We start from the raw sequence: 17,305 nt of genomic DNA on the forward strand, positions 1-17,305 counted from the left end.
TCTTTATTTCCCCATTGTACTAATGTTTTCTATTATAGTACCAATCACAATGAATGATAATTGTTAATGTTTACTCACACCACTATGACTTATTCAACTTATAGCCCCACACCAACCTGATGTGTGGTTTGCCTTTAATAAATATTTATTAGAATAAACTGAACTATAGTTATTTATGATCTAGAGGAAAGAATAGAAACCAGTGATGAAATAAGCACATGAATAAAATAACACAAATGTAACAAATTTAGCATTATATTAGTGTTACGTTACTTCAAAAATGACAGCAAATTAAAAATATATAGTTTTACTTTGTTAGAGGCATATTTAGTAGTACATACCTAAACACAATGGTGGTGTAGTCCACGTTCCCTCTAAACAATAGGCCTCCCTAGATCCTTGTAGGAAATGGTGATCAAAACATCTGTATTCTACTGAAGAGCCATTTTCATAGGTGTCTACTATTGAACTGATAATGACTCCATGTTTAATAAGTGGAGGAGATGTGCACATTCCTTTAGATTCTGCAAAAATAAGTTTTAAAGTATACAATGAATTGCTATAATGAACATCAAGTACTTTGTAAGTGCTACAGAAATAAGTGGAGACATATAATATAAAGGCATTTTTTTTTTTTCAGAGACAGAGTCTTACTCTGTCGCCCAGGCTGGAGTGTGGTGGTGTGATCATGGCTCACTGCAACCTCGGCCTCCCAGGCTCAAGTCATCCTCCTGTCTTAGACTCCCAACTAGTCGGGACTACAGGTGCATTTTTCTTTTGTAGAGACAGGGTCTTACTATGTTGCTCAGGCTGGTCTTGAATTCCTGGACTCAAGAAATCTGCCCATCTTGGCCTCCCAAAGTGCTGGGATTACAGGCGTGAGCCACTGCACCTAGCCATAAAGGCATTTTTTAGGCAGTTCTGAAACATTTTTAAAATACTGAAAATATTTTTGCAATATTATACCATACTATTTATTTTCATAATTAGAATCACATATTATAGTATTTACATATGTATTTAAAACTATCAGAGTATTAACAATCATTATTTTATTTCTCCCTAAGTCTATGGGATTTTTCTAGAAGCCATGCTTTCTGTATATATTATTTTCTTTTTCTTCCTTATTAAAAGTAATGGTTCCTATATCCAGGCAGTACTGAGACAATGGGTCCCCAGAAAGCCCTAAGTAGAGCAATGCTTTACAGTGTTTGTTGTTGAGTGTTCACAAGAAGGTGATTAATTCTCTGATAGTCTGGCAACATTTATAAAACCTCTTGATTTTTCGCCTTTAATTCCAATAAGCCATAAAATTGACTTATTGGAATTAAAAGATGTCAGCATGGCCATCCTATATTGGTATGTATGCTGATTGAAATTTGGAAGTTGGATCACTCCTCTCAACTTTATAGATTAGAAGATGATGGTGGTGAATTGGGGTCATAGGTATAAATTTTCTCTAAAGATCCGTGATGTTGAGCTTTTTCTCATATATTTATTTGCCACATAAATGTCTTCTTTTGAGAAGTGACTGTTCATATCCTTTGCCCACTTTTTGATGGGTTGTTTGTTTTTTTCTTGTAAATTTGTGTTAAGTTCCACGTATATGCTGGATCTTAGACCTTTGTCAGATGTATAGATTGCAAAAATCTTCTCCCATTCTGTAAGTTGCCTGTTCACTCTGAGGATAGTTAATTTTGCTGTGCAGAAGCTCTTTAGTTTAATTAGATCTCATTTGCCAGTTCTGGCTGTCATTGCAATTGCTTTTGGCATTTTCATCATGAAGTCTTTGCCCATGCCTATGTCCTGAATGGTATTGCCTAGGTTTTCTTCTAGAGTTTTTATGGTTTTGGATTTTGCATTTAAATCTTTAATCCATCTTGAGTTAATTTTTGTATAAGGTATATCCACAATGAGATACCATCTCACACCAGTCAAAATGGCAATTATTAAAAAGTCAAGACACAATATATGCTGGTGAGGCTGGGGAGAAATAGGAATGCTTTTACACTGCTAGTGGGAATGTAAATTAGTTCAACCATTGTGGAAGACAGTGTGGTGATTCCTCAAAGATCTAGAACCAGAAATAAAATTTGATGCAGCGATTCCATTACTGGATATGTACCCAAAAGGATATAAATCATTCTACTATAAAGACACATGCACACATATGTTTACTGCAGCACTATTTACAATATTAAATCATGGTACCAACTCAAATGCCCATCAATTGCAGACTGGATAAAGAAAATGTGGTACATATACACCATGGAATACTATGCAGCCATAAAAAGGAATGAGATCATGTCTTTTGCAGGGACATGGATGAAACTGGGAGCCATTATCCTCAGCAAACTAACACAGAAAGAGAAAATGAAAGACCATATGTTCTCACTCACAAGTAGGAGCTGAACAATGAGAACACATGGACATAGGGATGGGAACAACACACACTGGGTCCAGTCAGAGGGTGAGAGGTGAGGGGAGGGAGAACATAAGGACAAATAGCTAACGTATGTGGGGCTTAAAACCTAGATGACAGGTTGATAGGTACAGCAAGCCACCATGGCACACGTACACCTATGTAACAAACCTGCACATTCTGCACTTGTATCCCAGAACTTAAAGTAAAATAAAAATAAAATAAAACAAAATTTAAAAGAATAATAATAATACAAAAAAGAAAAATAACAACAAAATATAAATAAATTTTCAACCCGGGTAGCAGATATTGATCAAGTAAGATACTTGCAGAGAACATTATTATTTTACCTTTTCTAGTACATAAAGGATATTTCACTTCTCCTCTGTTGCACTGCACAGATAATTCAGACAATGGGGTTAATGGAGATAAGTCATATCCCTGTTTACATACAAAATCTATTAAATCTCCATGTAAGACTTTCCCTTCGTATTTCCACTTCATCTCTATGTTATTTCTGTTCATGTAATCCACATTAACAGTACATGGCTCTGAAAAACAAAATGCTCTTTTAAATTCTTTACTTGTCTGACAAATATAAAAGTGATATTTTCAAAACCAAAAATTATGACAAGTATCAAAAGCAATATTTTATAATTGAAATCATAATTAAGGCTTCTCACACACATATATACATATAAGAAAATACATACTTTATTACCATCAAATGAATCTATACATTACTTATTGTCATAAACTAAAACCACTTAATTTAAAAAATCAAAAATACTGTTTAAGGGCACCAATCAGTTAGATTAATAATATTTTTCTTTCTACAATATAAAAACCTTTAACTACCATGTAGAAAATAATAGAAAACCTGCTAATGAATGAAACCAAGATTCCTGTCCTCATGGAACCTGCCTTCTAATTGGGAGAAACACCTACAATACATAATAAATATAATAAAGACATAAATTGTCTTTATTATACAATTTGTGGCTGATATGGTTTGGCTGTGTGCCTATCCAAATCTCATCTTGAATTATAGCTCCCATAATTCCCACACGTCATAGGAGGAACCTGGTTGGAGGTAATTGAATCCTGGGGTGGGTCTTTCCCGTGCTGTTCTCATTACAGTGAATAAGTCTCATGAAATCTGAAGGTTTTATATAGGGGAGTTTCCCTGCACACAATCTCTTGCCTGCCTCCATGTAAAACATGCCTAGCTTCTCCTTTGCCTTCTGTCATGATTATGAGGCCTTCCCAGCCATGTGGAACTGTGAATGCATTTAATTTCTTTCCTTTATAAATTATCCATCTCAGGTATGTCTTCAGTAGCAGCATGAGAACAGACTAACACAGTGACCATCTTTAAACTACAGCACAAGATAACTTGGATGAAAAAAAGAGTACTGGATGGGGAGGGGGTAACAAAAGAGCTAGGTGAAGAGAAGTTGCACTTTTCAGTAAGGTAATTAGGGTAGGCCTAAATAAGAAGTAATATTTGCACAAAAGCTTGAAGGAGACTGAGTGAACCTTGTCATTTTCTTATGAAAGAGTGTCCCAAGCAAAGGGAACAACCAGTGCAAAGGCCCTGAAGTGAGAGCATTCTTGGCTTATTTGTGGAAGAGTAAGGAGACCAGAAAGAATGGAGTGATTAGAGCAGGGAAGGGAGTATGGAGAGGTTAGAGAGACTCTTAATGTCTGAAATAATAATTCCTATGGGGAAAATTCTATGCTTTATCATACCATTGTGAATTTGTACTAATAGCCTTTCTAGTTTCAATATATAAGAAAGATATACAAATCCCCTTTCTCTTGCCCTGGTAACAATGATTAATCTTCATTTGATATTTCCTTTGATTCATTAGGACCAAACCTAACTCTCTTGAGGCGGTTGTTCCAGATATAGAATGATGTATTTCCTTTAATGTTGTTATTTCCTTATGAACTTGTTTCATCAGTAGCTTTGCCATAAATAATTTAATCTAGTCTTTGTTCTTAGAGATTACTGTTTCTCCACTCAATGTGATATCAACCAAATCATCAAAAACTTAATATCAAAAACATTTATAAAAATATGAGAGCAATAGAAAAATTCTACATGAATATGTGTCTGTATCTGAATTTGAAAGGCAACAGCCTCCTAAGAATTACTTGAAAGGTGGAAACTACTAACAAAAGGTTGAAAGAGCTCAAAACTTAAAACAGACACTTATATATACTTAAAAATGACACGATTCTCAATTGGATAAAATAATTTATATAGATATAGGTCTTATAACTATGAAAAATGGCTAAACTATGAATAATTAATTCATGAAAAAACCTGTGGCCACTAGAAAGTTAAAAAATTCCAAATTAATTAATTCTTAAATAAGTCAAATTAAAATAATTGTGCTTGCCTGCTTAACGAAAAGTGTTAAGATTAAAATATTCAAAGTTAACAAAGTTTTGGACAATTACCACTTTAATTCACTTATGGTAGGGTTAACAAATCAGAACAAACTTTCTGATAGACAATTTGGCAATTAATAGAAAAAGAATTAAAATTCCCAATCTCATGATAACTAGTTTTAATAAAAATAAATGTGTTTAACATGTGCAAAGATTTACTTGAAACTATACTGTTTGGAATACAAAAATGTTGAACACTAAACATCCATCAGTAAACTGGCTAAATTACGTATGTGTATCTGCACTATGGAATACTATGCAGCCATTAAAGTATATATTGTAGAAGTATGACAAACCACGTTTATAATACATTTTGAGTGAAAAAATCTAAGATATATACCTCTGCATCATATCATAGCATTTTTGTGGAGTGTGTGTGTGTAAAACATTTAGAAGACCATTTGTTATCTAAGTCATTAGCAAACACTTTATATAATCAACAAGATGTAACAAATGTGTCCATTTGGATGAGGATGCAGTGGTAAAAAGCTATTAGCAACATACTCTACCAAGGAAAGAATAGGATTAATTATTTTTCTCGAAATGACATTCTGAAGGCAATACGGGCAGGGATATTGAGGGCTACATATTAGGGAGAGAATTTCAGCTAGGAAAAAGACAACCCAAAAAGCAATTGGTAACAAAAATGTGAATATACTTAATGCCACTGAATTGTACACTTAAAAATGGCTAAAGTAAATTTTATATTATGCATAATTTACCACAATAAAAAAATACACTAATATTTTAGGGACTTTCTACTTAAAGAACTGAGATTTTTCACACTTGTGAAAAAAATGATTTATACAAAATCATCATTTTCATGATATAAAACACTACAAGAAAATCACATAAAAGTATGAACATAAACATTCCATGTGCTCTCTTTCTTACCCAAGCAAACAGGTGGGGATGACCATTTTCCTTGTTCACAACGAGATATTTTTGATCCCCTCAGCAAGTAATATTCATTGCATCTATATTCCACTGAGGATCCTGCTGCATAGCTTGCCAGTAACCCATCGGCAACAGCCCCATTCATTACAACAGGAGGATGCTTACAATTCTCATTATTTTCTAAGAAAAGAGGTTGTTTTAAATTAATATGAGCTCAAAATAATATACTATAGTAACTCATACTGTAGTGTCTCAATATTTGTATTATATAATTTAGGACAATTGTTTTATAAATTCCTTACAAATATGAAAAAAGTTTTTAAGCTCAAATATTTTTAAAATTTGCTAAGCAAGAGTTGACAGCAAATATGTTGCCTAAAAACAACTATACGTATTTTTTCTCTTTTCTCAATTGTGAAGGAATTATGATATAGACACATCTTAAATCTATAGAATGAGAAACTATTCTTCAACCTAAAGATTATGGTCAATTCTAAAATTCCTCTTTGGCATTAACCCATTTTTATTTTCTTCTTTCTCATTCCTTTTCATCTCAGGTCTCAATCGACCCACGGAGGAAAAATCCATTTTTTCCCCTCTTTTTGGTATCTTTCTCTTACTCTGTAAATTTCTTTAGCATCCTTCATAGCTTTTGTCTTATTCAATAAATATCCTATATAAACATGTGTGTGAAGATCTCGCTGTGATCTGATTAAGAAATGAGAAAGATGACAAGGAGAGTAGCCCTCAGGACTGATAGTGTAGCCTGGTGGTGCCCTTCAGTAAAATCAAAGACCAGGGACATGTCTCAGAAGGGCATAAAGTTCAGAATAGCCAGATGCAAAATATCGGCAGGACTTACCCAAGGTCAAGAACAGAATGCTCTACCCTAACTTTGTAGGACACATGGGGAGAAGAAGCAGATAATGCTTATGGCCAGCCACTCAATCCACCATGCCCTTATTTACTTCTCTAATGAAGCACGTCATCATTTATGTGCTGTCATTTAGAACTTACAGGTCATGGCATGACATAGATCAGATAACCGTGCTTAGCACTAGTGTTCAAAAAGTTTTGTTTTTGTTTTTTTTTTTTAGAATTCTTTACATTGACTTAAATTCTATAGATGGCTACACACACACGCACACATGCAAAGCAGAAGAGTAGGTGCTGTAGCAATGCATTTCTAATTTGCCTAAGCAGTGGTCTCTTCCTAGGAATATGCAGATTAAAGTAACAGAATGGAAAATTTTACACCATAAGTCTAGCTACTGATGGCAAATACAGCATACATACCAACACACTCAGGAGCAATTGTCCATTTTCCATGATTACAAGTTACCTCATTCGATCCACGGAGAAGGTAGCCGCTTTTACATGCGTATGTCACTTTATCCCCATTGTAATAAATCTTAGAGTGTAAATTTGCTGCACCATTTTCAATGAAGGGTGGTTCCTCACAGGCTACCCTCTCCTGTCCTTCTGAAAAGGTACAGTTGAAAGAGAACAGACCATTTAGCTACACATGCAGATTTCATTTTAGCAAAGCTTCTTCAAGGTGTTACTAACCAATGCATTTTGGAGGTTCTGTCCATTTTCCATTTTCACAACGTATTTCTTCTGACCCATGGATCACAAAATTAAGTTCACATTCTATATGAACTATTTCTCCATGACGATAAGTTGTTCCATGTGTTTGAATTTTGGAGTTTATGGGCAGAGGTGGAGGAGGACATCTGTTTCTTCTTCCTTATGGAAAAAAAATCAGCACCTTTAGTCATATAATTACAAAAATAATAAAGATTAAATAAAAAGATCCATTGTGTCAAGCATCATAGAGAGTATGACAGACTGATTCCAGGAGCATTCCTTTGATTCCCACCTCCTGATGTTAACTTCCTTGTGTGATAACTCTTTCCATGAGTAGGACCTGTAACTTGCTTCTAGCCCACAAAATACAGCAAAGATCATGGATTAGTACATGATTATGTACACATAATTATGTAACATCAGATTTTAACACCATTCTTGCCAAGAGACTCTCTCTCCTTGCTGGTTTTGAGGAAACAAGAAGCTACATCATGAGCTTCCAAAGCAGAAGGGTTGCAAGGCAAGGGCCAGCGGGATGCCTTCAGTTAACAGCCACAAGAAACAGAGGCTCTCAGTTCAGCAGTCTGCAAAGCGCTGAATGCTGTTAATAACCACAGTGAGTTTGGAAGAAGTCTTGCCCAGTCAAGCCTCAGATGAGACTTCAGTGCAGCTAACATCTCAATTGCAGCTTTGTTAGCCACGGATGCAGGGATCTGGTTAAGCCACATCCAGACTCCCAACCTACACACAATGGGAAATAATATTTGTGTTGTTTTAAGCTGCTGAGTTTGTGGTGACATTGTTATGCACCAATAGAACACTAAAGTAGCAGGCATTTTCCATTCATTACCTCCTTTAGTCCTAAAATAACTTTATTAAGTAGGTATTATTTCTCCCATGTTATAGACAAACTAAAACTTATGAAGTAAATGAATTAATAGCATGCAGCAGATCTGTTCTTGAACCCATGTCTGTTTAAATTAAAGTCTCCTACTCTAAAATACTGACCACACTACTTTCCTATTGCTACTGTGATGAATTACAATTTAGTGGCTTAAAACAGCACAAATTTATCCTCTTACACTCCTGAAGGCCAGAAGTCCAGAGTCAGTTTCACTGGACTAAAATCGAGATATCAGAAGAGCTGCATTCCTGCTGGAGGCTTTGGAGGAGAATCAGCTACTTTGCCTTTTCTAACTTCTTGAAATTACCTGTATTCCTTGGCTCACAACCCCTTCCTCAAAACATTTCAACCTGTGGCTTCCTTTATCACATCTCCTGCTTCCTCTTCTGTAGTCGATCTCCCTCTGCCTCCCTTTTATAAAAGCATTTCTGATTATATTTAGAGTCTGGATAGATAATTCCAGATAGTATTCCTACCTTAAGATTGTTAACCTCAAAGTGTCTTTTATCATGTAAGGTAACATTTAGTGGTTCCCAGTATTAGAATGTGGTTATATTTTGGGAGAAGAGAGATAAAATTCAGCCCACAATACTGCCTATTGTATGCCTAATGACTATTTACCAGAGAAAATAGGCTTGTTGTCATGCTGGCTAATTTGGAAGAGGAAAGGGGTATAAAAGGCCTTAAGTAGGTCTGCCATTTATTTTTGAAATAGCAATGTGGGAGGCCGAGGCAGGCTGATCACCTGAGGTCGGGAGTTCGAGACCAGCCTGACCAACATGGCAAAACCCTATCTCTACTAAAAACACAAAAAAATTAGCTGGATATGGTGGCTGACGCCTGTAGTCCCAGCTACTCAGGAGGCTGAGGCAGGAGAATCACTTGAACCTGGGAGGTGGAGGCTGCAGTGAGCTGAGATCATACCACTGCACTCTAGCTTGGGAGACACAGCAAGACTCCATCTCAAAAATTAAAAAAAAAAATAAAAAAAAATAAAGGAATAATATGCTTTAAAAAATTCGCTTAAAAAATCTTCTCTACTACTATACCAAGGATGTCAAGCACGAATGAAAAATTATAAAATATTTAAAGTTACCGTACAGTGCATTTAGGGAATTATGATAGTTCTGGCTATCCCACTGCATACCCATGGTCAGAGCCCTCATTTGTTTCCCCCAGCACCTGTTCCAAATCTTCACCACTTTCTTCCAAGTTGTACATTCACATCTTTCACCTGCCTGTCAATAGACATTATATCCCATATTACAGAAAACAAAAAACTACCATCAAACCCTTTGCCTCACCCTATCCTCCCAATCCTCAGACTCCTATTTATCTCTTAAGACCCAATGTAAATATTAGCCATCACTTCTGTGAATGCTATTCCACAGCATACCAATCAGAATCCCTAAAGTTTATTCCTGCACTGTGTACCTGAGTTGATTGTACCATTTGTCACATTATAGCAATTTTTTTCATATCTGCAATTTTTTTTTCATATCTTCTGCTAGATAGGACCGTCCTCACATTAAATTGTATGTGTGTTTAAATAACTATGGATGTCTTCTGACAGGTAATTGCATTACCCGTTTGGACACATCCAGTAATAGAAATGTGACCATAGATATTACATTTTTGGGCAGCGTCTACTAGATGACCTCTTTTCCCATTTTCACTTCTGGGTATTAGTGTTCTGTTTTTTCTGCTTTCTACCTCACTATTTTAGAGATTAATTTTTACATCTGGAAATATGTGGCAAATAAAGAGAAAGCATCCTTGCAGAGCTGCCAGATTGGGGTAATTAGGTCTAATAATTCCCAATAAGAAAAGCTATTCATTATAATAAGGGATTTAAAATGTATAATATATATTTTTAAATAATAAATTTAAAAGATATAGTCACTTACAAACTAATACAAAACAAGATTTATTCAGGTGGAATATATTAAAGATTGCTGAAAATAACACTGATTTAAAGACAATATTTATTTTAAAAATAGAACTCAGGAAAAAAATTAGATATGACCACAGAAATTTTGTCAGAGCTAATAGAGAGTGAGGCTGATAAAGACATGGCATTTTGTGAGTATTAAATTTAAAAATTTACCTTCACATACAGGAGATTCTGGGTACCAGCCAAAGTTATAGCATTGAATTAAATCAGATCCACTTAGATAATAATTTTCATGACAGAAAAACTGAATGACATCTCCTTCTTCATAGGTTTGCTTTACAGGATGAAAATAGCCATTTTCAATTAATCTTAAAGAAGAGCACTTTAATTCTACAAATAAAAGAATGAATAAAATTACAAACAAATATTTTTTTCTGCTACAACAAAATTCATTATTTACATGACATATCTAGAATAAAAATTAAATTTGCCAAAAAGCTTATGAATTCATTTTATATATTTGTTAAATATCATTAAGCTTATTCTAATTTAATCCTGTGAGCTAAAATGAATTTTTTCTACTTGGGAGCTTTCAATTATCAAAGACTGCTATCAACATAATTAAAAATAAAGGTCAAAAAGTATGAAAAGATGAAACATAATTGGCATGACAACTTATATACACTTCTCTATGAGAAAAAGCTTTCAGAGTGAGAGTAGATTTTATTCCAAATGAGAACCTACTGGTACATTTTGGTGTGAGAGACCATCCGTATGTGAGACATTCTACCTCCTCTGTCTTCTTTCCTCTGGCTGTGTAGTAGCCAGTAGCACATTCATATTGTACTTTGTCCTTCACTTTGAATGTTTTCTGTGTTGTGGAATAATTTCCATTATATAATTCAGGAGCCAAACATGTTTCTAAAAGTATAAAAATTATTTATTTTATAAATCTTTTTAATAACCTAGAATATAAAAAAAAATCAAAATGTGTTTTAACAGATCTTAAGAATATATAGTAAAATCAACTCTTAGTAAAATTGAAAAATAGCCCCAATTTTTCTTTACCTCTATTCTCTTTTTTCATACACCTTGTGACCTAACCCTACCAGCTTTCTGTTCTTAAAATTCTGGTCTACAAGTGCTTGACCAAAGGCCAAAATTCAGCTGAAGGCTTGTGCAGTAGCAATTGTGAAAGTATGTGCTGTCTATGCATTTTTACAATTTAAACAACTTACTAACAAAGTATACATATATTTAAATTATTGAACTATTTTTAAGTGTATCTGGCATTGGTTCACAACATAAAATAATGTACATGATCTTAAATTCTTCTGTAATAAAGGAAACAGTGACATATAAAGAAAGAGCTTATTTTATTTTATTCCATTCCAATTCCTTTTATTGGTGCAAAGTAAGAACTATTGGTGTAGGTGTGTTGTAGGGATTGAGAACATTTGGATTAAGGAATCACCTAGTACTTGAAAAAAGTAATATCAACTTCCTGCATTGCAGACATAATGAAAAATAAATTCTACTAAATAATAGATATCAATATAAACTTCAATATATTCAATATAAGCTTGATGAGCTCTTATCTTCAGTTTTAGGAAATGATTCTTATACCATGTTCTTTCCTGCAGGTTGGTTGAGAAGACCATCCATCAGAGAGACATTGAACCACTTCTTCAGCCTTCCCTCCAGTGGTTTTGTACCCTGAAGCGCAACCATAATGCATGTTCTCTTGAATTTTATACAATAACTTTACATCAGAGATGTAACCATTACTCAGGTCAGGCTTAGTGCATTTTTCTATGGGAAAAAAAAATATTTGTTTAACTTAATGATGAAACTAAGCTTGTTTTTTACTAAATTGTAAAATTAAGCCAAAAGTATAATGTTATTATTAGCAATTTCATTTTGGAAATATCTGCATAATTTTTTTGAAATAATCTGCATGATTTTTGAAAATTAACACTGACTTTATTTGTATTTAGTATTTTTAGTTCTTATAGTAATTTCTACCCCTACCACATCTACTTCTAGGTAGGTTAACTAGATATATCAACAGCAATAACCATATTCAACATCCTCTTTTAAATGAAACTGGCTCAACCGAAGCCCCTTACTCTGGATCACCTGCCCTAGCAGAAGATCACTGATAGTTTGATGATAGTGTAGCCTGACATAAAATAATGAAATGAGTCAATTAGATTACCTTCTTACAAATTTTAACTCAAACTTTCAATTCAAAATTGAAAAACACATGTTTCAATGGGTATCATGAGAGAAGTTGGCACACAAAGGAGAGATGAGTCTTACAAATGATAAAGCATTAGAGTAGCAATCTTGCCCTTCCAGAGGCCAGTGTTTCAAGCATTTTTCTAGCATCCTATGCTTAATTATCAAAATAAATTTCTTGTTACTTAAAGTAAATTACATCTCTTTGCCTTGCAATGTGATAAATAATTTCAGTTTTTACCCTATTCCCTTCAACAGAGTATTATTAAAAACAGATAAAGAAAATAACATTTTCATGTAAAAGCATTATTTACCGGATTTCAAATTACGCCTTCATTTTGTAGAAAGACAGATTACTAGAGATTTTGTTCTTATCTACTAAAAGGTTTAACCGCTTTCTGTTTTTATTGGACCCCTATTTTTATATACGAATTTCTTTGAGTATTGCAATGTTGAGTGACACATCCAGCTGACTTACTGAAGCACCTTGGCTCTGGAGACCAGCCTTCTGTTGTACACGTGGTTCGCTCTTCTTGTCTTCCACTTTCGGTGGTATAACCAGCCAAGCAGAAAAATGACAATTTTTTGTCTATGCTCATTGGAAAGTAAAAGTTTTTAAAAGTATAGTAATATTGGGCAATTCTTCCATTTTCCACATGAGGAAAACCACAGGGTTTCTCTGAAATGAGTAAATGTCAAGCTGAAAATGGAAAAAGAAATCTAAAAACATAAATTTGTAATCAGGTGACAACACAAACTAAAAGTTTTTAGAGACACTTCAACTAGTACTTATTTTTCTTACTTAAATTTTCAAGGTACTTTTGTGATAATTCGAGCAGTCGTTTTATCATAACTGATGGGCAAATGACTTTAAACATCCAACAGTCAAGATAAAACTTAGCAGACCACTTTTTCAGAGAAGCTTTGTCTAACTTCATAGAACAGGACTTTCATTTTTCTTCCTAGAGACAGAGTCTTCCTCAGTTATCCAGACTTCAGTGCAGTGCTGAAATACAGCTCACTGCCACCAGGAGCTCCTGGGCTTAAGCAAACCTCCTCTCCTGCAGCTAGGACTGCAGGTACATGCCGCTACATCTGGCTAATTTTTGTTTCATTTTTTGTAGAAATGAGGGGTCTCACTCTGTTGCTCACGCTGGTCTCAATCTCCTGGACTCAAAGAACCCTTCTGCGTGGCCTCCCAAAGCACTAGGATTACAACAGTTGAGCCACTCCACCCTGCCTGCACTTCCTAATAGATACGTATTGCAAGTCACATATGTAATTTAAAAATTTCTAATAATCACATTCATAAAAATACTAAGAAACAGTTGAAGTTAATTTTAATAATAGGTTTTTATTTAACCTAATATATTGAAAATATTTTACAATATTTTACGTTCTTTTTTTCTTGCTAACTCTTTAAAATCCACTATATATTTATACTTACAGAACATCTGATCTTGGACTAGTGACATTTTAAGTACTGTCTCCAATAGCTATATGTGGCTAATGGCCACTGTATTGGACAGTACAGTTCAGGAATAGATAAACTTTCTCCTTAACATATGCAAACTCATAAAAAATTTTGAAATAAATCAAATTTTTAAAGAAAAAAACAGACAACCAATTAAAACAAAGCAAGACTTGAGCAAGAGCTTTGCAAAATAGGATATTTAAATGGTTAGAGACCTAGTACTTAGCATTACTAGTCATCAGGGAAATGCAAATGCAAACCACCATGAGATAGTACTGCATATCCAATAGAACTGCTGAAATGAAAAAGACAAGTTATCTCAATGATTGTGAAGAAGTGAAGAAACTGGAACTTGCATATTTCTACAACTGAAAGTATAAATCAGTCCAAACTCTGTGAGAGAACACTTTTGCAATATATATTGGGGTAAAACGTGTACAAACCATATTACCTAATTAAAAAAGCATATGTTTGTACACCAAAAGACATGTAAAAGAATGCTTATAGCAGCACTATTCATATAGTCCCAAACTGGGAACAATCTAAATGCCTATAAATAATAGAAAAGATAAACACATTTTAGACTATGCATACAATGGAATATTATCCAAAACAGAAATGAACAAATGGTGAATCTCATAAACATAATATTGAGTGAAACAAGCCAATCACATATGAATTAATGTATACACTTGCATAACTTTTTAAAAGAAGACAAACTAATCCATGATAGTAGAAGTCAGAATGGTTACCTTTGGGGTTTAGTGCCTTAGAGGGATCATTTTTGTTTCTGGGGTGCTGTCACTGTTCTATATCTTGATCTGATGGTGTAAACTTTTATAAAAATATATATAAGTGTATCCTATGATCTTTGCATTTTTCTGGATTTATTATACTCCAAATAAAACATATATTTTAAAAATTTATCTTCATGTTGAAGATCTTAAAATCATAAAAACGCTTAAAAGAAAGAAATACTTGAACAATCCTAGGAGCTGTGTTGGGAAGAAACATGGGCAGTGATGGGTGGAAGAAGGCCTGGATCCAGTGTGATTACTCCAGCTTCAATGCCTTGGTTGATCACTGTATACCTTAATGCTACTGTGAGTCATAAAAGAGTAGCAGTGCTAGCCTAGGTTTGAAGGAAATGGATGTGGAATGATGAGCAACAAAACTTCTGGCATCTGATGGAGCAGACAGAAAAACATGGGCAGGATTGTCCCCATTCCCTGAGAATTCTTCTCACCATTTTTCACACCCGAGCACCAAAGGAATTTACAATAAAAAGAGTTTTTCAAAATAGCAGTGCAATGGTGAATACACAAGGAATTTCTCTGGGGGGCACAGGTGCTTGTCAGGGAGGGGCAGCAAAATATTCTTTGCACAACAATCCTAGGTTGTGGCTTTAAAGACTCTGTCCTGTGACGTCTCCCTCCACCACCAGGATAGGCACATTACTTGTTAAGGTAGCTGGAATGCCTTGGAGAATATGAACTCCTGAGAAAAAATTAATGGAAATGTACGGAATATGCTAATCATATATAAACCAGGAAATCACAGACATCTGAACATATAAAAAAAGTATATGAAGAGATGGACACACTACTGATCAGAGAATGGTAAATAAATAAAAATGGGATATCACTTTATGAATAACCATATAGCAACCAGTATAAAAATGGACAATATGAGGTGTTGGTGAGGATGATGAGAAGCAACAATTTACATCCTCTCTCAGAGATGATATACTTCGAAACTGCCATTCTGCAAAAGTAATCTCTCACTACTCACAGAAATCAAGTACAAGAATAGACTCAAGAATCCTACCTGTGAGTGAATACAGACTGACGATATTCTCACAGAAAGATAAGTTGGTTACATCATAATATTCATTCTAGAGCTATTTGTGGTGGAGAGAGCTATAACAACATGTTAAAACACTGTAGTAGGTCCCAGGGGAAACAGACTTCAAGATTGGGAATAAGGAGACAAAATGTGTAAGTAAAGCAAGAGTGAGATCTTTCATAGGCCAATAATAACTGCAAACCATGAAATGAGAAGTACAATTAATCCAATTCTTGCCCCTGAAGTGCACAATGGGAGTTGAGAGAAGCATGCAAAAATAAGATCATTGTCTCTGTCTTCAAGCTGCTTACTTTTTTGTTGCTGTGTAAAACAGCATTATAAACCTATAATAATTAGAAAATTGACTAGAATATTGCAATGTCTTTATGGTATGGATAACGGACAATTATATCTGCTGGTATTTCCCAATTTAGACAGAAAAATAAAATCAAAAGAAATTCATGCAAAAATCATCCTATTATAGAATTAAAAGTATAAAATAAGATGAATTCTGTGGCTTTCACTTTTATAATTTTAATTATAGATGTTTGGGTAGAAAATTTGTAGTAAACTATTCAACTAAAACACAATTAAAACTTATATATTTAATTTCAACGAATTCCCTAAGATGTTTATTTTAGAAAAGCTTTATTGCTGTAGCTTCCTTCTTTGTATGTTCACTCTTGCTAATGCTAAGTGACCTCCCTGGATTCTTCATCCTACGGCCTGATAATATTGATAATGTTCCTAAACAACATACCCATGTATACTGCCTACCTTCCACTCTCACACTAATCTTACACACTGGGCAATCTGACTATAAAGCTTTCTAATAGGGAGTCTACAGGTGTTGGTTTGTTTGGAAAGTCCTGATTTACATGTGTTGTCCAAACAATTATTAATAGAGCCCCTCTTTTACTCTCTAAGTGTTCCTGTTTGTACAAGCAATTATATGGTTCACCCACTAACCACTACTTAATGTCTCCAACCGATGAATAATTCATTGGGATAAAAATCAACGTCTCAAAAGTAGACAATATTTATGGCTGTTTCCTTTTCGAATTTCCCACATGAAACTCTCATCTTATGAACAGAATTAAAATTGTACAAGTTTTGTCAGTATTAGGAATGGATTCTAGCATAAATTTAGAATTAAAGTTAACGTGTGACTTCCAAATGGACATATTGTTAGCCTGAAAACCTTTTTGAAGTATTTAGATCCTTGTCTCCTATGCCCCCTAGAGATACAAAGATTTTTGTTTCGTTTTGTTTTTCTAACTTATGCTACTGTAAGAACACTTTACTAATTTTGCTCAAAGGAAAAGGTCTACATATTATAAAAAGCTATACATATAAAATATATGTTATAAATTTGCTATATGCAAATGAAAGAGTATACTAAAACTTGAGTTGTACAAATATTAAAATCTCCATTTATATGTTTTAGAGAATAAAGAATATTAAGAATTACTTTTACCTTCTGCATAGAGTTCTCCTGAGATTATCAATATGATGATAAAAGTCAGGTTTTTCAACCGCATCTTCAGTGGTGTGCTTCACAAAGATTTTAACAATTCT

General features: G+C 34.2%; 1 protein-coding gene across 1 annotated transcript in view; it reads right to left on the reverse strand.

Annotated features, from left to right (window-relative positions):
* The window catches only part of F13B (coagulation factor XIII B chain), a 32,674-nt gene extending 15,369 nt beyond the window's left edge, over positions 1–17,305 (reverse strand). The window contains exons 1-10 of the mRNA XM_023203367.3: positions 17,205–17,305; positions 12,887–13,087; positions 11,794–11,979; positions 10,912–11,088; positions 10,381–10,557; positions 7,349–7,528; positions 7,076–7,261; positions 5,777–5,959; positions 2,773–2,973; positions 342–524 (exon numbers count right to left, since the gene is read on the reverse strand). Coding sequence (XP_023059135.3) covers positions 342–524; positions 2,773–2,973; positions 5,777–5,959; positions 7,076–7,261; positions 7,349–7,528; positions 10,381–10,557; positions 10,912–11,088; positions 11,794–11,979; positions 12,887–13,087; positions 17,205–17,268 — 1,738 coding nt within the window. The 5' untranslated portion in view covers positions 17,269–17,305. The remainder of the gene's footprint in view (positions 1–341; positions 525–2,772; positions 2,974–5,776; positions 5,960–7,075; positions 7,262–7,348; positions 7,529–10,380; positions 10,558–10,911; positions 11,089–11,793; positions 11,980–12,886; positions 13,088–17,204) is intronic.

The sequence above is a fragment of the Piliocolobus tephrosceles genome, chromosome 1 (assembly GCF_002776525.5).
Source record: "Piliocolobus tephrosceles isolate RC106 chromosome 1, ASM277652v3, whole genome shotgun sequence".
Lineage (NCBI taxonomy): Eukaryota > Metazoa > Chordata > Mammalia > Primates > Cercopithecidae > Piliocolobus > Piliocolobus tephrosceles.